A 20,875-nucleotide genomic window follows, 5' to 3' on the forward strand; every position below is an offset into this window, starting at 1 on the left:
CTCAACTTGCATTGGTGCATCTTTGCATGTCCCAGACAAAGGACTGAAGCAGTAGATAGTTGTAAGTTGGTGTCATACTGTTGAGCGCAAGAATAGATGCCTGAAAACACAAACACTACTATTGTGTTGTCAGACAGCCAATCACAATGCCACAAGCAACGATACCACTGCTGCCCAACGAGCTAAGGTAACCTGCAGACTTCACTCCTGACGGCATCCTGCGGCCAAAATAATGAAAATAAGAATCTCAGGAGTCGAAGGTAGAGCTTTTACCAACAGAAGAAAACCCCAAACACAGAAGTCTATTTCAGAGAACAATAGTTGTTTCCATGCCCACAGCACCCAACATACAGCAACTGTATTCGCCAACACTTGATGAAGAGAAGGGAGGGACGCCTCCTGCCTCGGGGTGAAAAGACGCATATTAAAGTTGTAACTGTCTCAGCAGGTGAACCGTGCTCACATAGGAAGCAGCTTGCACAAATGAAACCCTTTGGACTATATTAATGCTCACTACTTTGTTCCTGGATTGGAACAGAAACTGGTAAAACAAGACGTTCAAAGGCTTCACACCTTTTTTGGAAACAGGTTTCTGATGAGGTTTGGATCCATGTCAAGGAAGCCTGAAACCTCAAATGTATACACCTCTTAATTGCAATGAATTGCATGAAGACACCCGACAGTTTGTAATTACTGCAAGAGCAGCAGAGACAACCTTCCTTTTTGACCGTAGTCTACTTTGGTAAATAAATAATAATAATAATAATAATAATAATAGTCCAATCCCATCAAATAGATAGGATATGAAAGTGGCATTTGAGTTAGAATGCTTTTACAAAACAGTCAGAAGAAGATTCCCAACATTTTGCAGCAGGACTTCACACAAACGTCACACAAAAAGTGAATCTGGTTTCAGGATTATTGAGCATACAAAATATAATTGATTGTGCTTTTATTCAAACATAATAAACTGATGAATGGATATTATCGCTGTGCCCCTGATAGTCTAGACAAGTTGCTTTCACATTGCTAAACATTGCTCTGGTGACATTTTGAATGCAATCTGCCATTTGTGAGTTCAACAACCATCCTCAAATATAGTCACCATGTTGCAGTTTTCAATAGGACTAACTTTTCCAAGGCAGAGAGACACACAAACTAGATAGACAGTCTCGAATGCATGAACACACACATGCATGCTCATGCAGCTTAATATTCACTCTGCTTTGGTCTCCACCAACACCTGGTATGAATATCTGGCACTTTAGCGGCTAAATGCTGCACAATGTTCACCAGCTAGTTACCAACTGTGTCTGTCTGCAGTGTGGTGCTGGACAGGAAGTATACAGTTGGTTTATCAGAGCTTTTTCACAATAAAACAGCTGCTTTCAGTTATTTTAATAAACAAAGAGTTAACAAAAGATATAAACACGAGATGAGGCAAACTGCAGAGCTGGTCGTGTCATTTAATCCAATTTTATTACATACAGATATGGATCAGTTCAACTTTAAATACAGAAATAAAGCGTCCGAGGTGCTTTAATTACTTTAGTTCAGTATTTCTCTCTTGTGCAACGTTATACGACCACTCTGCTACGTTTAAGAGAGATCTGCATTTTAATAAACTATGATTACCCAACAGCTGTCGTGCATATTTACCTTTGGAGATAAAGATTTTACAGACAAAACTTGTCATGGTCTCATAACATATGTTGCCTTTGCTACAGCAGCCTTATTTAACTGCATCAGTGTATCCCAGCTTTTACTTCAGGATATGATCTCCCACTGTTCTTCATGTTCGGGGCTATCTCCTCACTAAAAAGGTTTGGCACACGTTGGTCGTCGTTTACGATGCCCGCAGCGCTCCCCACCCAGACAAATAACATCTGCAATCTAATCACGCCGATACTTCCGAAGGCAGAAGGAACTCCATCAACCAGATGGCGTATGACAACACTCGGCTGTTTCCTGTCTCCGACACCGTCTGCACCTCTTGACCCGCCAGGCTCACTGTAGAGTTTTTACATTATACTGATAGAATCAATGTGAGAGTCTTCTTCCAATATTTGATTTGAAATTGCTGAAGTGAACTGTAATATCACTGCCGTGTAGTCATACGTGTATTTGTTGAGTGGTATTTGCTGTGAATTGCTGGGGGGCAAGAATGTATGGAAAGTTTAGTTTCCGTGTTGACAGAAAAAGATAAGCGGAAGAGATTTTTAAATTCAACATTAAAGTTTGCCTCAAGCATTTTCCCGTGTCTTCCAGAAACCAGTTATTTACTAAATATTACACTTAACTTAGTATTTTGAATCGCCTGTGATCCTGAATACTAGGAAAAAGCAGACTATTTATTTTTAACTTTTGTTGTTTTACCGATACATGCGTTCATTTTCTCTGCACATTTAACTCACTGAAGTTACTAAAAAAATATTAAAAAGCACAACAGTGGTTTTCCACATTATTGCTGACAAACGAAGGATGTTCAGTAATTTGTGGTTCGCTTCCCCCCCCCCCCCGCCCTCCTCTGACACCTGTGTTTCATTCCTTCACTTTGCTCTCGAGGCCTCGAGGTAAAGGTCTGTTTGTCTTTGCAGAAATGATGGGCAGTTATCCATCATTAACAAAACATACCTATTGACTCAAGTGCGATGAGAGATCTCAGATATGATGGGAGCTTTGGAGAACCCACGCCGAAGCAAAAGTCAATATTTGCCCTCAGTTACCCTGTCACACGATGTCTACACAAGCCCCTTTCAAATAATTGCCTCAGTGCTTTCCACCTGCATGAACATTGACATCACACCCCCCCCCCCACACACACACACACACCGTATGCCAGTATTACTGTATGCACCTTCAGACTCATGCCATGTGACCACATTTGAAGATTTGATTTGAAGATAAGATAAAACTAACTTAATTTCAGTGCCGTTTAAGTTGAGAGATATTGTGTTCATTACCAAAGAGGGAATTGTGAAAGAATAATGTTCTCGTACTTCATATTTTAGTGTTTAGTCCTTGTAGTGGAGGTAGCAGCTCTGTGAGGATGTATTCATAGGCACAGCTGTACTCTGAACTAAATGCTAAAGCTAGCATGCTAACATGCTCGCAATAACAACGATAACTTATTTTGCCTTATGTTTTGATGCTTTTAATGGTTTTATGTGAAGCACTTTGAATTACCTTGTTGTTGAAATGTGCTATACAAATAAACTTGCCTTGCCTAACAAGCGGATGCTAATGTTTACCTCGTTCAAAGCTTAGTTTAGTGGGTTATAATGCTAACATTTGCTAATTAGCTCTAAACACACAGCTGAGGGTGTTGGGAATGTCAATATATTTGCAGGTGTTTGGTCTTTAACCAAAATACCACCCAAATTGATAAACTGGGCACTAGTGATATCTGTAACCGAATAGTTTCAGAGAAATTTCACACAAAACAACACTCAGTATCAACCTCATGGTGGCACTAAAGGAACAGTGAGGGGATCACCAAAGTCAGAGGGACTCTTCCTTTGGCCAACATGAACATCTGGACACATTTCAGGGCAAGCCACTCCAAGCTCCAAGCTTCTCATACTATTGCACTGTGTTTATTGTTACGCACCATTCACCGAGTCAAATTTATTGTATGTGTGACGTACTGTACTTGGCAATAAACAGTTGAGATTGTGACACTGTAGCTTTTCAGTTAGATGATATTGGCCGAGCCTGCTGCACGCAGTTAAAATGTCTGAGGAAGTGAAATATAGAAAGAGACAACTTACTCATTGTTTCAGTGTTAATTTAATCATACAAATGCTTAATTATAGATACAGGAGAAAAAAAAGAAAAAAAGCTTTGTTTTGACAGTTTCTCTTCAGATAAATGTGCTATTTTAGGACTATGTAAACTTTCATCTCATCCATTCACCATGCCACCCATCTCAAATCTGTACATAGTCACAAACTAAAACTAAAAAAATGAATCCAGCAATATTCCGATTTCTCACCACCTGTGTCTCTCTCTCGCTCACCAAAACACACACAAGCACGCTCACAAGAAGTAAGCACGCGCGCGCACACACACACACGCACAAAAATAAAGAATAAAAAGACTGACGTGACTAAAAGAGGCAACAGAGAACAGTGTATACTGTTTGGGAGGAGAACTCTCAGCTGACTCTCAAAAACAAACACAGCAGCGCTGCAAAACACAATGCTGGTGACTTTCACGAGCCGGGTACACATGATCGTAGAAGCAATGAACTCCAAATGTCATGAATATGTTCATATGTTACAACTAGGATAACATTTGATAAATTAAAATATCCTCCGAGACAAGAAAATAGGAAAAGTTGCATCAACAACTTTTCCCCATTGTATTTCTAAGCCAAAATACAGGATGAAATGCACCGTCTGACATGATGAACGCAGCAGAGCTGAAGTGAAAATCCAGGTGTGATTATAGCAGAACTCATTTCCGGGTATGCAAAGCCTAAATGCCTGATCAATATAAACGGAAATCAATGTTAATTTTTAGAATGAGACATTGGTGAAGTGATGAAACTACGGTCTAAATCATTGTGGTTAACACAATGAAAACAAAACTTAAAGCTGTGAGGAACAAAGGCCTTTAGGGGAGAGCAGATAACCAAAACCAACAATACTTTCTGGAACATGCTGGCATCACAATCCTCAACAACCCCCCCCCCCCCCCAAAAAAAAGAAATCACTTTCCCTCCTCAGATGAGGCGGACAGTGTTGTGCAAATAGCAGTAACAGAACATCAGTGCTAGTAAAAACTGATGCAAACCATTAATTTTCATATTCAAATCCAACTCGCCACTCTCTTTCTTTGATTTCTTAGCACCACCTGCTGGCTGTAAATGGGACTGTTTGCCTCTGCAGTGCACAGGACAACCGCAAATAAATAATAACAAACAGGGCAATTAGTGAGTCAGTTCATCCAAACGGTGCAGAATCACTCAACAATACTCCAGAGGTACACGCCCAGTAAAGCGCTCTCCATATCGATGCGCATGTCAATAGACACATCGTCCTTTGCCCAAGTAGTATACACCATTTTTATGTCAGTTAAATCCAAAGAGAAACCATAACGTACATGCACACTTAACAGGCACATACACACACACACACACACACACACACACACACACACACACACACACACACACACACACACACACACACACACACACACACACACACACACACACACACACACACACACACACACACAGACATATATATCTAGTACACTTACTGTAGACATTGACTCGGAAACTACAGTCACTCACCAGGCAAAATAGATTTAGATGGCTTTTTTAAACCCTTCCTCACACCTCACTTGCTCAAACTCACTCGCATCCTTTTGCTTTTCAGCATCTATTTAAAGCGAAAACCCACCCTAAAAAAACCACATACACACGCACACGTCCCATGCTGTCTGGATGGAGAAACCTGCAGACAGAACAGATTCGTGTCTGGGTTCTCTGGGTTTTATCTTTGGGGGACACAGGGTTCCTACACAGGCATGGTCCATATTTTTGTTGCGATAGTAGAAATGGAGAATACTTGCCCCCACCATATTTGAGTATCTTTGAATGTGGTATTCAATATGTGTTATTAATGTTATAATGTGACATCATTTTAAATGTGTCATCGATTATTTAAAGTTACAGATGGTGAGTTTATGTCAAAAAAGGTCGAATGTGTCGAATAACAATTGTTTTGTTTATTCTGGTTGTTTTTCATTATGCGAGTAAAAGATAAATATATTTTTCTTCGATCCAGCTAAGCATTGGGTTCAAGGAGGGTCAAAAACTGCTCAGTTTAACCGTAATAGGTGAACACTGTTTATAACTTTTAAATGATAACTTGTAATACTCTGCCATAAATAAAACTATTCTCCATCACAAAAATACTTGAAACATGACCGTACGTTACATGTTCTCAAAGTACTTTTAAGCACGAGCTGTTGAACGGATTGAATAAAGAAAATAATACCAGGTAGGTGCGCGTAATGCTAAACCTGACTCCGTATTCTTTTATAGATTCACAGTTCCCAATTTGAAAATAGCATTCACATCAACATCAACCTTGTTATTGCACCTGGAAACTTCTCTACACTTAAATACGCCGTTGGTCAAAGTCAGATGTTTTAAGGTGATTAAACCCAAATTTTACTGGATATATTTAACCCTCACACGGCAAAATCTGTAAACATACAACCGTTTTAAAGTTGTCCGAACATGTGAACGCTCACAAGATGTAAACATGGGAATCTCTCTCCACCATCCGTCCCATATGACGTGAACGCGGCATTAGTCTGTGGTTTAGTAATGGTCTTTTCGTGAATTAATGATCAATTTAGTTTTGTGCTATTCTCAGCAGTTTTCCAAAACATTACCAGCCCCGTGTAGGAACCCCGAAAGAAAAAAAGTATCCAATTGTACCAAATTGTATGTAGATTGTTGAGGGTTGATTTTCCCTTTTTAATTCTGCGTGTTTTACAGTGGAAATAAAAATGGCCGTGCGTTTCTATTCTCACGGATTTTTAGCACTCTTAAATGAAGCATTCACACATGCGAATCCGGGTGTTGATGTCAGGTGGGAAGTTTCGCTGTAGCGGATGTAATCCATCACCTCACTGTAGTTTGTGTCTCTGTGGAGAGGGCCTCGGGGGGTTGGGGAGAAGGTTGTCATGAGTCAATATAAAACAACAGTTCCTCCCCCCCCTTCTGACTCCTCTGCATTTAAGGACTCCCAGGGTGTTGAGCTCATCATCCACGATGATGGAAGGGGGGAGGGGAGTCTTTGTCATTCTAGCTCTGTCCAAATGGATAGGGTCCGTGAATACCCTGGGGGGGGGAAATGAGAGAAAGGGAAATTAACAGTAGTTTATCCGGATTGAGAATGAATATATGTGAAGATAAGTCGTTTAAAACCGAATCAACACACACTGCACCGCTCGATGGTATCATCGGTTTCAGGGCGGAAACAAAAGCGGCATGACATGAAAGAAGCTCAGTCAATGTAAATGTAAATGACGACTGGATGACTACCAGTAAGTGGTTTTTGACGGTCCAGTTCAGCCACCCAGGAAAGGCTGTTAGCTGAACCTGGCTCAGCTATGACAGGTATGAGGTGATACGTGAGTCTACACTGATGTGGCCCCACCTGAGACACACGGGGGAGTTGTTACTAACTAACAGCTAGATGCCGTGATGATGGACGTTTTCCTTTACACAAACTAAAAAATATGTTTAAGGAAGCTGTAGCTCAATGAATTAATAAATGGATATCAGCAATACTCACGTGAGGGACTCGTCTCATACTCCATCATCACACCTTTAGTCACATTAATATCATCTTTGATATACTATTTAGCAAAACTGAAAGCCATGGCAGCTGCCTCCTTGGGCTGTAATGATCATTATACACCTTGAAAGACGGACAACAAATGACAACTTCCTAAAACACCACTAGCGGGGCAAAACAAATATTTGGTCTGAGTGTGCAGCCAAAGGAAAGGCTATATCAATATAAATGCCATATATTGATCTATATTGACAATCTAAAACTGAGACAAATTGAGATAAATCAGGGACTAAACATCATGGCAATCCATCAAACAGCCGTCCTGATATTTCACTTTGGTTCAAAGGACCAACAGCCACGTCTCTAGCATGGCCGAGCAATAACTAACCAAGCCGTGAAACTATTGCAGTTAAACCAGTTTGTTCAACAGTGTGAACCCAACAATGTCGTATCGCTGCAACCTAAACTCTGATGCTACCCCCAGCTGTCCAGAACCTGATGTCTCAGAGACATCTCAACAGCAGCAGACCAAGCTGCCATGCAAACCGGTACAGGTGTGACCGTTCTCTGACCGACACTTTGGTCCACGGCTAAGTACAGTTTGTCAAACACTAACCGGAAGACTATTTTCCTTCATGCTCAATACGCGCTACTGCCAAAGGGAAGTGTCTCTAGCTCAGCGTCGGAAATACACGAGGGCAAAGGGCAAAAATGGCCCTAAGAAATATCATTTTGCCCCCGATATCACTAGGAGAGGGGCAAAAAATGCCCCCGAACTTCCTAACAAATAAAAAAACTGAGCGCTTCTTAATCAGACCTGTGACTGCGAGACTGCGGTCAACTCAGCAGACACTTAAATTGTAGTGCACCTATATGCTGAAATACAAGCTAAACTCATTCAAATGGCGCAGATCGGGAGCGAGCAAAGGACTTTGAAAGTTAACGGAAAGATTAACGTGAGACAACATCCGGTTTCTTCAGACGAAACATCCGGTTGTCAGAATAAGATCCAAACAAAGTACAAATATTGCATAATGGAAATTTGATTAAATTAATTATATTCACATTAAGTATAAAACATGCTACCTGCATCTCGTGAGTTAAAGGAAAAATACACCTAAATTGTCTTTATTCTTTGATTTGAGGGTTGCTGGAAATTAATAACACCTGACTGACTGTCAATTAGGATATTTTACTCAGTAAAAGCTCTGAACTGAATTTGTACCTTCAAATGGCACATTTTTTCAGGACATAAGTTCAGGACAAAAATGGGTAATATCACAATATTTGAGGTGCTACAAAAACATCTTTCTAATAACATTTGAAAAAAAGGTTAAGAAAATATGGTAATGGTTTTCATAACATTTTAAATTACAGTAGCTTCCTTTGTAGTGGGGTGGATTCCTCTGCTTTAATGCTACACACAGTACTACAGGACACCCACTGTTAATCAGATGTCCTGATCCAGAACCTGTGGATTGACATTTGATTTTCTTGGAATTAAATGTTGACGGTTTGACTGTTGAAAGTTCAAACACGTGCAACCTAACCAGAAAATCAACCCATCTTACAGAAGCACTTCATATACAACACAGTCCCACTGTCATGATGCAGGCTTAATGGAAACTGTATTTTTGCACATGAACCCCCACAGTAAATCCGAAAGGTGACTTAAATGAGCTAAACTCATCTATGTAGTGAAATGAGAGTTCTTACGGGTTTAAAGTGGCAGTTTTGTGAAGCGCAAAACCCTAAGTTTGATGCATACATACCTGACCATAAGTCACCACGGAAAGATTGGTTTGGAGACCATTAGACGGCCTATTTACAGCATTATGAGACAGTCCATTTTGATCTTGCTGGATTGGCTCCTGTGTGCGCTCCCATGCTCCGCCGGGATCTCTGAAGCTGTCGTCGGTGGCGTCGTGCTTGTTCTTCTGTGGCGAGGCGAAGGGGTTGAAGTCCCCCTGCACGTTGCGTTGGGGTTGGGTGTTGAATTCCGTCTCGAAAGATGACAGCTGCTGGGTCACGCCGAGGAGACCGCCGACCTCTACGCTGAGAATCACCCAGATCACATCTGAGGAGAAAAGAAGCATTCGCAGACACAGAATGCTTATTGCAGTGCATCATTGTGAATTGACGCTTCACCAGGTACCTCCCCTAAAAAGCAGACTGGCCAATCATTGCATGGCATCAGCCAGCTCCATAGACTCTCATGCAATTGTTCCATATGTTCTTCATTATCAGGCTGGTGTTGTGGATTTGGAGCTGGTCATGATTAAATGTTGTGTAATAGTGATACTAGTCACCCGGAGAGGTTGGAAGGAGATATACTTTTCTAAAACGTTATGTTTCTACATAAAAACCTGTGGAGCTAACATTAGCCTGTGGAGCTAACATTAGCAGAGCACGTTAGCACTTCTATGCTCAGGAGCTACTGAATGTATACACATGCTGCTTTTGCCTTTCAATGAATGTAACAATGAATAAAGATCTTGAGTTGCTTTATTAAATTGTTTTCTGTCATGACCACTAGGTGATGTAGTGGTTTCACTTCTACGTGGTGATCTGTAGCATTTAGTTTCAAGCTCTATCTTGTGAACCCGTTCTCGCTGCTGAATCAATGTAACATTCTGGACGTATCCTTGAAATGCGTAGTCTAGAGACCCTTTGGCCTACTTCTCTCTGGCATCGCCTTCTCTGTTTTCCCAATAATAGCAGTTCATGGAGTTGTAGTTAGTGACAGTGTGGGCTCCATGGTAGCTCTAACAAATGTCCCGATCAGACAGAAATCTTTGGTGATTTCCTACCTCCGTAGAATAGTCCGCTGGCTGTACACATCCTCCACTGGCCCTGGTACATGCCTGGAGCTGTGGGACTTCGCATCTGCACGCTCACATCTGATATTTCCTGGGGGTCTAGTGACTTCACCATTACTGTGTTTACGTGCCCAAACTGATCCCCGCCGATGTATTTTAGACAAACCCCAGGTGGCCACGACTCTGCACCTACAGTACACAAAGATGAGTGCAGTCAAAACACAGCTCAATGACAAAACCATGACGTGGTAAATGACATTTGGTCTTCTTGCATGCAGATTCAGAAACGCTACTCATACTGTGAAAGCTACACATGTGAATGCGGTGACGTGCTCTGCACCTGTGTTTTGTATTCTCCAGGTCTTTGTGAACGGCGTATCTGGAGGAACAGACTCTCCTTCCCCAATCGTCACGTCCTCAACGAAGGACATGGAAGGCGTGTTGACGTTGGGACTTTCAAAGTCATAGTATGCACCAATAGCAGCCTGCAGGTTCCTGTTCCAACACAAAAAGGAAGAGCAAGGTGTTAACAGGAGTGGACATTAAACATGTGAGCCTGACAGTTAGAATGTAAGCTAATTAATCAAGAAAAACATTTGCTTTTTGTGCAGTTTTTAGAATACTTTTCTCAATGCACAATAATAAAAGATATTGTCTCTCTAATCCCTGCCTCACAAACTATTTCATCAAATGTGACAATCCACCAATCTGATACTGACAATTACAAAAAAGGATCACTCCTAAAATAGGATTCACAGACTGTAATTCCCTTACAATCTTGACTCTTTTTAATCCGTGCATCAAGAGACGTACTGGAACTGCTCAGAAGTCAGTGAACAATAGAGCATCTCTGAAGATCTCTTTCATTGAACCATGTTTTCTTCTACTTGTGTGTGAAGCGCTTCATACTAAAGCTGAACCAAAAATAAAATGAATCTGTGGAATAATACATAAAACTGATTAATTGCTGAGGTCCTTTTCTCAACAAATATGCTTACTTTTATTTATTACTGAATCCAGTTTCTAAAATTTGATGATTCGATTTTTTTCTTGGACTGCTATGATACAAAACTGAATATGTTTGTACTTTGGACTGTAGGTGGAACACAACAAGTAATTTAAATATTCAACCAGGCCTCTGGGAATGGCCATTTTGAATACACTGTTATGAAGATAAATCCCTTGAGGGAAAGAGGGCAGAGACTCTGCTTTACAGAATACACAAAAGTGACGGAAGTAGTTGTGTGGACATTTATTTTAAAAGAGTTTGAGAGAGGTGAAAACCATAATTACATGCTCACATCAGCACACCGGGCCACATGTCGTGAAAAGTGGGCATACTTGTCAGGTGGCAGTTTGGAAAGTTACAAGAATTGTCGGACACTTGACAAATCAAACATTGGAAAGACGTGGGAGGAGGAGGGGGATTCAAACCCTGTTTACAACAAGCACTTTGGTTTAGGCCGTCTGCATACATATTTGTTTTTTTAAAACAGATATTTCCCTCTACGTTTAAAAATAGAATTCTGTCCACACGACCCTTGTTTAAAAAAAATATCTCTGTCCACATTAGAGCGTAAAAACGACTCCAAGCGCTCACCGGGCCAGTAGGCTACGTCATCGATAAGTCAAATACCAGAGAGCACGGTTGTGAGCATGCGTAGGGTTTATTTCCCTTTGTTAACAAATAGTAAACCACAGTAAAGCAATAGCTAAGGTGGACCAAATAACATTGGGCGCATGAGACACCTCTGTTTCAGTATAGATTTTTTTTGAGATTTTATTATTTTCAGAAATATCCCTTTTGGTGACCTAAAACTCTGTTTGTGTGTTGACAAGAGGCCATAAGGCAGAGGAAGATATCTGTTGAAATAAATATCTGATTACGTGTAAAACACACCGGTTTAATGCCCGGTACGGGTCATGCAAAGACACTGAATCATAATGCCACTCAATAACGTCTTTCACTAGACCCTCTTGCCATCCATGTCTGTAAAGCTCCACACCCACAGTTTGCAAAGTATTGATATAAATTCTAGTATCCAAGTTGATGACATCCCTGGCATTCTCAGCCTTGAGAAAACGCTTCCAGAGCCACCGAAGACACAATACAACTGTTCCCTCAGGCTAAACCGTACATGCTATGACTATTAAACAGATTTTTACGTGTAGAATTGGTGAAAACCCTTTAATGAAAGTGAGTTGTGTGTCATCTGCTAACTGATTATCAGACAAACTGCATCAGGAGCTAGTTATGGAGCTATTTTTTATCACCTTAAAATATCTTGGGGGAAATTCTGATCGTGTACAAAAAAGGGTTGTACTGAAGTTGGACAAGATATCCTAAAATAATCATGAGAAATTATAAACTCTGGATTAAAATAAAACGAGTGTTACTCGTGAACTAGTTTCGGTGGTCAAATCCCAGCAACTGTCACGTGACGATGTCACCTTGTATACCGTGACGAATTCCAGACTCCAAAATGAAACTTGAACAAGATTGTGTTTCTGGTTGGGTCCTCCCTTTAAAATAATGATGTGATCACGGCCACTAGCAATAGATTAACGAAAATCTTAAAATGAATTGATCAAAGACTACTTGTTGTCCACCGTCGATAGATCACGACTGGTTACGTCATCAGACTAACGTGAGTTGTGTCTTCCCGGAGCAGCTCGGTGTAACTGGCTGTGAACACTCTTATGTAATATGGCAGATAATCTACAGAGTTCCCTGCGCTTAAATTAGCCTGCTAGCTAGTTAGCCAGCGTGCTCTTTGCTTTTTTAAAGTAATTTAATGTTATTATGACTCACAGCTGGGGCTGAACTTTACCGTTTCACTTCCGCTTGCCCCCGCAACGATCGTCGGGAGTTACGTTATATAATTACCATTTCCCGTGAAGGAATGGTGTAATTATCTCCCTGGGTTTGAACAACGCTAACTTAGAACCGTGTGTGTCTGCCTCCATTTTCTTGGCAGTTTATCGTATGCTAACTAGCTAATTATACAGGCTATGTTAGCATAATGTTGCTGTCCGACAACAGGCCCCTCGGATCCCCGAACTCACCAGTTGGTCATGTCCAGGAAGAAGGCGCAGCCGGCCGGGTTGAGCTGGAATCCCAGCAGCCTCTGAAACTCCGAAATAAGGACGTCCTTGTCCGTGGTTCCCATGCAGCTAAACTTCTGCATGAGCTCCGGGTCCACGTCCATGTCGGTGCCCTCCATGGGTGGCGGGTGTCCCGTAGCGGAGACGGGGTGGTGCGGGGAGGGGGGGACCACTCTCAGTTTAGTCCGAGGCCTTGTCCAGCCATAACAACCAGCTCAACAACAACAACCGTCAGTGCGCATGGCACGACCAGGGGGACGATGTTTGACGTTGCAACAGCCCGCGCGTCACCTTCGCCAATCACGGAGTGGGCGTCGACGTCATCTGTTGCTGTTTGCAGCCACCTTTTCATTGGTTTATCAATGAATCGTCTCTGCTCCTTATGAAGTGCAGTACCAGATACATCACAAGGGTTTTAAAGGACAAAATAATGAATCTTGATAGCACCAGTGTACATTTTTCTTGGAATAGACCTAGGGCACAACCAATTAATATAGCTTTAAATCCAGGATTATTAAAACAAATCATCATTTATCATTTAGTTTACATTCATTTTGCTCATTTAGTAGCTGAGTTGATAACCTACATCAGATGTTTGATAGTGGATGTAATATTTGCTCAATTTTTAGTGCTATTTCCTTTTGTACTACCGGCATTCCCACTATGAACCAAACTCTTTAAAGAAGGAGTTTATCCTTCTAGAAGGATTTGTATGGAAATTACTGTTTGCATGGTTTTTTTAATTTCACATGTGCAACCCTGTGTTGTAAAATGACAAATACAGTACCATTGTAACTTGAATTATTAAGAACACACTCTTTTTATAGCTGTAGATTTTCTGAAGGTTTTTTCTTGAATAATGTACTCGTGAACTGGAAAATCTAAATTTAGAATTCCATTGTTTAAAAAATCTCTTCCTGTGGGCTATCTTAAGCATTTCATTAAATTAAAAATGGCTTGACAGTTTTTCTAAAGTCCGTTGAGATGTATTGGTATTTATAAAAACTACAAAACCCTTCAGAATAATATTCAACCCCCTTTACAAGTATACAAGTTTGTGGGTATTGTACCCACAAACGTGGGTACAATACGTGTTTCTATTTTATGCTACTGGGACAAATACAGCATATATATCTATAATATATTTTTTTTTTTACAGGTATCTTTCGAGTTGCGGTCACTTTCAGGCGGAACTAACTGTCGATAGGTATTATATCGGGTAGGAACACTTATTGAGAACACCGGAAGACGGAGATTGCCGGGAAACATGCCTAAGTAAGTATAGATATTAATTCCCTTTCATGCTTAATCTATAATATCCACGTTTCAACGAATTTAGTTGGTGTTTGAATTAAGCAACGAACGACGGTAACACAAAGCCTCCTCTGATAGATAGTGAAACGGACCAGTGTGTTTCCAGATGGACGCGGTACGCTTTGTGTGGGCTGTGTCTATTTGCTGGACTCAGCCTCGATGTGAACAGAGCTAACACATACCAGCAAAAGACAATCGCAAAATACACGATTCTGGCTATTTTTAGGACTTCACCCACGACGATTTCAACATGAAGCTTTTTCTTTTTGTCGGTATGAGATATGAGTTGGTAACGTTAACGTGTTTTTTTTACCAGGTTAAATCAATTTATTTTTCAGAAATAGGAGGTGATTATACTGATTGTGTAGCAAGTTCTAAAACATCATCTATCTCACAGTAACGTTGAGATAGCTCCGGGGTGAACGTCGACACATCTCTGTAAAGTGGAGAAGCTGCAGAGAACAACTCGTCCTCAAATAAGTGGCTACACACTACTAATGACGAGTATGATGCTAACAAAACCAAGTATTGCTTCGTTATTTTATTACGACGGTGATCTAAACCGAGGTTATTCGTGTTCAGGGTGAAAATGTATACAAGACAGTGTGCTGACCTGTGCTGCACACGGCACAGAAGTCCTGTTGAGCAGTGACCTACAGTGTGTGATACCTCACAGTTTCCTGCAGCACATTTAGTAACATCTGCACAATATGCATGCTACAAATCCCTCTTAGTTCTACAGTGATTTAATATTCCCCAGCTCCAATTTAAAGAATACAGCTTTGGGACAAGTCATGTCTACTGCTCTGAACTTTTCGTGTTTACCTCAAACTCTCTCCCCCCCACCAGGTTTTACTGTGATTACTGTGATACCTACCTTACTCATGATTCGGTAAGTTGTGCTTGTGCGGTATCAAATCAAGTTGTTGAAAAGCACGAGGTAATCTCTTTTTGTTGTATTTCACGCCAGTTAAATATTTTTCCACAAATCTGTTGTAGCCATCAGTGAGGAAGACCCACTGCAGCGGCCGAAAGCACAAGGAAAATGTGAAAGATTACTACCAGAAATGGATGGAGGAGCAGGCTCAGAGCCTCATCGATAAAACAAGTAAGCAGATCATTGGCGCGATTATCCAGAGAACACGGCTGAGTGACTCTAGAAGCACCAAGCAACTGCGCTCCCTGTTAACTGTTTAAAAACACTTTGCCACTCGGACAAAACTCGTTTCCTAAACTGCTCGAGTGCTAAATCTCCTCTAACCTGCATGTTTGAAGATGTTTCCTTAATCGAGTAAAACACAAAGTGTCTGCTCTTTAACTGAACCTCCAGTGGTTACTAATGCATTATTGATGAGTTATTTGATCTTTCACACTCGTGGTACAGCATGATTTTTCATCTCCATATTTAATATCCTTGTGTAGACAATAAAAGTAGGCGTTGGAGTAAAGCCTGCTTCGTATCCCACACAAGACATACTTATGCATGCGTGTGGGACCGCCAAGCGTGTTGCTTAAATGGTGCACTGTACACCAGTTTATTTGGGCCCCCTCTGAGATTACAAACTGCTAATCCACATGAGAGATGCAGTATTGTCCACTGTGGAGAAACATGTTTTTAAAGGCAAATTATCCTTTGAAACACAAAAAGAGGCTATGATACACATTTTTAATTTTAATAAAGTAGACTGCTTTATTAGTCGTGTTTTTATTCTGTGTTTATTATTTAGCATCACTCATTGTTGCAGCACGAACTTTAAACAGAGTAGTGTAATTTGCTGTGCAGAAATGTGCACTTTGTGTCGTTCTTTGCGTTGCGTATGAAACAGGCTTCAGTTCATTCTTTCTGAACACGAGAAAAGCAAAGACGAGTTAGAGTGCTGAATGCGGAGGTGTGTGTTTCATTCTTTCTTTTTTTTGGTTTTGTGCCTAATGTTTTGTCTTCTCTCCCGACAGCGGCCGCCTTTCAGCAGGGAAAGATTCCTCCCACGCCGTTCCCCGGTGGCCCCCCCCCAGGTGAGTTCGTTTCAGCTCTGCAATGATTTGAGTCACTAACCCTTACTGGAGACTGGCTCTTGGTGGGTAGATTCATAGTCAACGGGGAACAGCTGTCAGCATTTCGCTTCTTATGGGGATTACTGAGATAAATCTTATTAGAATTATCAATCAACAGAGGCCGTGAAGCTGCTGTTCCTGTGGGATTACAGCTAATTCAAATTAATGAAATGAGCACACCACTGGACATAAATAGAAACTACAGCATGGAGAGGCACCAGTTGGAATTTTTTTTAAAGTCCGAACCTGCTTTTCTTTCTAAAAACTACAGTTTAAAGCATACAAACATTTTTTTTACTTGTTCATTCATAACCTTTGTCTCTTCACTCACACTGAAGAACTGTGCATGTGTGTGTGAGAGACAGAGATCATGCAGCACATTTGTAAATGTGGCCAGCAAATTCTCCACTTTTTTACAAAGTAACATCAATTGTAAGTGATAAAAGAGGTCTTGCTTTCAGCACTGTGGTGTTTCTAAAGGAAACAACAGAAATCCTAAATCACTTGTGGCCACATTTGCAGATGTTCAACAGTCCTGCAATAAATGCTTCCTTCATGAATGTGGTCATGATGTGTTTTGTTGAAACTGAGGTGTTGCTGGTGCTGTTAAATGATGTTGCATCATACTGGTTCTAATATTTTGTCCAGCCCGTTTATATCAGTGAGGGTGAGCTAAATAATGGAAACACCTCTGTATAATGCAGTTCAGCTCCACAGACCTCCAAAGGGAACAAAACCTTGACCCTTCATGGTGGGAGGATTTATTTCATGGCTTTAGTTTCAGGGTTCGTATGGTCATGGAAAACCTGGGATAGTCATGGAATTTTAAAGTGGTTATTTCCAGGACTGGAAAAGTCATGGAAAGAAATGTAATCCCAAAAGTTTTGGAAAAGTCATGGAAATTTGTTATATTCATATTTTCATGTCGTTCATTTGCGCTGAGTTGCCAGCTGGCGTTTCTCAGATTGGAGTGAGACGAGGAGAAAATGTGATCTTCGCAATAGAACATCTTTGATGTGACCAGTCTTGGCCAATCAGCGTTTAGATGTCTACAGCGTCTTTCCCTCCTTTAAAGTTTAAGTTCCGTTACCGTTCATACTTGCTGGGTTAAGTTAACGTCCACTGCATGCGGAACTTTGTCGACTGTTAACGTTCGTCATTGTTGCGATTTAGAAGGAAAAAACGTAACGTGATGAAACGTGCAGCCCCCCCGTGTTCCGGTTCAGTTCACGCGGCCACTCGTTAACGTTAAACCGGAACACCGGCGCATCTGGTTGCAGGTTGTTGTTTTTTTTAACTCAAAGTAGAATGAGGATGATTTCGTGGTCAGAATAACTTTCATGACCACGAAACATGAGGCCCAGATACTGATGAGATGATGAGGTCAGAGAGCTTCAGGGAGAGGAGGCTGGTTGTGTAGCGCAGCTTGACGCAGGGCTGAGCTGTGAGTGGAGCTGGGCCTGGATAAAGGTGGAGGTCTAAACAGACGTGAGTACAGCTTACTGCTGTCAGTGTTTTAAATACATTGATAAGGCAGGGTATGCTAAATGCAGCCTCTGCTCCAAGGAGATGAACTACAGCAACAAGGGCTCATGTGCCCTCTCATCACACTGTGAACACACTGTTCACTGTGATGACCACAGCCAGTGTACTAACAGTCCAACAGTCCCACTTTGCTCTCAATAACCCTGAAGTAATGAGAGTTAAGGTGCCTGTACCTTCATTTCAGCAGGTTGCTAATGCAGAGGTGTGTATAGATCACAGCTATTATTTTACTCTTGATAAACTACCTCAGCCAGAGTAGATTATCATTTTCATTTAAATAATTGAACTGGATTGAATGCATATTAATTGCAAATAGAAGATAGGCCACAATTCCAACAGCTTTGCAGTAACAGTGGAAGTTAAAATGAAGCCATACGGTAACAGGGTTCAATGAAAACTTTGCACTACAAAAGGGAAAGCAATATGTGCACGAGCTGGATGCTGCTACCTACTAAAGCTACATTTATAAATCTTTATTCTTTTAATCAAACTGTTGTCTCTCATTTGTTTGTGTCATTTAAGATATGCTGTATGCTTTGGAATGTTCATTGTTAGTTTAAATACGACATTTTCTCACTTTTTCATGTATACACCGAGATTTCACAAAATGTTTGGTCATGGAAATTTGGTTTAAAGTCATGGAAAAGTCATGGAAATCCATTGGTCAAAATGTGTATGAACCCTGTAGTTTTAGCTAGGTGTGCCTCATAAACTGGCAACTTGGTTTATTTAGTGTGTCAAGTGGTGTTGTCTCAAATGATGATGACCATGCCAAACTTAGGTAAAAGTCCAAAAATCATTAAAGTGGTGTCAGTTTGTCACGTATAGTGTTTACACGATAAATACAGTTACATTGCGTAATGATTTTGAGTAGTAAGTAACACAGGTGCATGTTTTCAGTTCAGTCAGAAATCGATGCAAATAAAGCTAAAATGTGATGCATCTGATCAAACACTAACATTTGCTGTTTGTAACGCAGGCGGTCCTCCTCGGCCAGGCATGCTCCCAACGCCCCCCATGGGAGGTCTTCCTATGATGCCCATGATGGGGCCCCCCCCACATGGGATGATGCCCGGTGGACCCGGTAAGACGCGTGTTTCTATGACGAAGCTTCACTCCTTCCTAGCGTTGTGTAGCATTCAAAGTGCTCGCAGCAGTTCATTCGGCCATTAAAGGGTTAACTGGGTTTCATCTGTTCTTATGCCGTCACAAATAAAGAAGTTGCATGAGTAATCCTGTTTGCCTGATATAACGGTAACAGTCTGTCTTTAAAATGAAAGTAAATGCCCCCTTCCCAATTCATGATGTTTATCATATTTTTTAGATGTATTTTGTCTTAAATGTACTGTGAGTGAAACGTTTAATCAATTATGAAACTTTAGATTAATTGAGAAAATGTTTAAGATGTTTTACTAAGAAAATTGCTCAACATTCTCTGATTCCTGCTGTGCAAAATGAGAAGATTTGCAGTTTTATATCATTGTACATTAAACATCTTTGGATTTTAGACTTTTGTTACTTGAACTCTGGTAATAACTTGGCATGAATATAATATATTTTTCCCTATTTTCTAAAATTTCATTGATAAAATTATGAAATATCTTAATCATAATTAACCTATTATTCAATAATGTAAGTTAGACTTGCTTTCAACATTAATGTACTGCAGGCTGAAGCCTATTTCTGCTTTAAAGACTGTTCTTTACCAGGTTAATTCATACCCAATGCTGTGCATCTCTTCACTGTCACTCTTAGGGGGCATGAGGCCGCCGATGGGAGGACCCATGCAGATGATGCCCGGACCGCCACACATGATGCGTCACCCTCGACCGATGATGATGCCAGTCAGGCCGGGCATGATGCGACCGGACAGATAAGACCGGCTGCATTTTCTCCGCTCTTTGTTGCCACGAACAGACACTGTCGACTGAGGACACTTGGCTCAATACTTGGATTCTTCCTTGCGCCTTTTTTAAATTTTCCAACGTCCAATTTCTTCAACCTCAAACCTGAAGTCCCCGATGTAATTATGTCAACTTTGTATAATTACTTCATTTTCTTGTGCTGGTATTTGTTACTAAACGCCTCCCATTAGAATTGATTTTACATCCCTGTTTCAAGTTTGAAATATCTCGTCTCACTTTGACAAAACTGTTCAGCACACAAGAGCGTGTTCGATATGACAATATTTGTTGGTATATTTTTACTTTTTGTTTTAGGGTTTTTACATATTTTTGTTGTATTTCATTGCAATGCTTTGAGAAATAAAACGGTGATTTCAAACCAGTGGTTTTTTTGTAGATTGTATCCTTATCAACAAAGCTCATATTTAAAGGCGTCTTTTTCAATTATTCCAGCTGATAAGACACTTTACACGTCCAGCTCAGCATCAAACATCACAGGGACAAAGTGAGGGGCCCAATGTCTCCTCTGAACCCTGAAGTTTCAGGGATGTCAACGTCACCTGGTGAATGTGCTAGGAGGCTGCAAGGGCTCTAAATTGTACAAAATAGGAGTGGGACCCGTTACCGATACTACGCCAAAATGTTGTTGTCAAGTGGTACTCTACCCCAATATATGTATGTGCTGAACACTCATGTTCCAGTTCTTTGTTTTCCTTATTCGGGGGGGTTTTAAGCCCTTGTGTTTAGCGTCACAACACTATGAATTGTGGGTAAGTCCCTCAGGTGCAGACTTGTGGGAAAAACAGGCTCA

At 40.9% G+C, this 20,875-nt stretch overlaps 2 protein-coding genes across 3 annotated transcripts; one reads left to right on the plus strand and one right to left on the minus strand.

Annotated features, from left to right (window-relative positions):
* Positions 1–3,770: 3,770 nt before the first annotated feature.
* Positions 3,771–13,491, minus strand: ilrun (inflammation and lipid regulator with UBA-like and NBR1-like domains). The gene is made up of 5 exons (XM_079266312.1): positions 13,211–13,491; positions 10,485–10,639; positions 10,136–10,333; positions 9,098–9,402; positions 3,771–6,865 (listed from the first exon to the last, which is right to left on the minus strand). The coding sequence occupies exons 1-5, from the start codon at positions 13,366–13,368 to the stop codon at positions 6,830–6,832; spliced, it is 852 nt and encodes a 283-aa protein (XP_079122438.1). The 5' UTR covers positions 13,369–13,491; the 3' UTR covers positions 3,771–6,829.
* snrpc (small nuclear ribonucleoprotein polypeptide C) lies at positions 12,684–20,437 on the plus strand. 2 transcript variants are annotated; one of them, XM_079266314.1, is made up of 7 exons: positions 12,684–12,792; positions 14,409–14,524; positions 15,413–15,455; positions 15,563–15,671; positions 16,517–16,574; positions 19,137–19,244; positions 19,916–20,437. In XM_079266314.1, the coding sequence occupies exons 2-7, from the start codon at positions 14,517–14,519 to the stop codon at positions 20,253–20,255; spliced, it is 666 nt and encodes a 221-aa protein (XP_079122440.1). In that variant the 5' UTR covers positions 12,684–12,792; positions 14,409–14,516; the 3' UTR covers positions 20,256–20,437. The 2 variants fall into 2 exon arrangements, with proteins under 2 accessions (XP_079122440.1, XP_079122441.1); XM_079266315.1 differs by having other exon boundaries at positions 12,768–12,792; positions 16,517–16,576; positions 19,140–19,244; positions 19,916–20,176.
* The last annotated feature ends 438 nt before the right edge of the window (positions 20,438–20,875 follow it).

This window comes from Melanostigma gelatinosum (genome assembly GCF_949748355.1).
Source record: "Melanostigma gelatinosum genome assembly, chromosome: 3".
NCBI lineage: Eukaryota > Metazoa > Chordata > Actinopteri > Perciformes > Zoarcidae > Melanostigma > Melanostigma gelatinosum.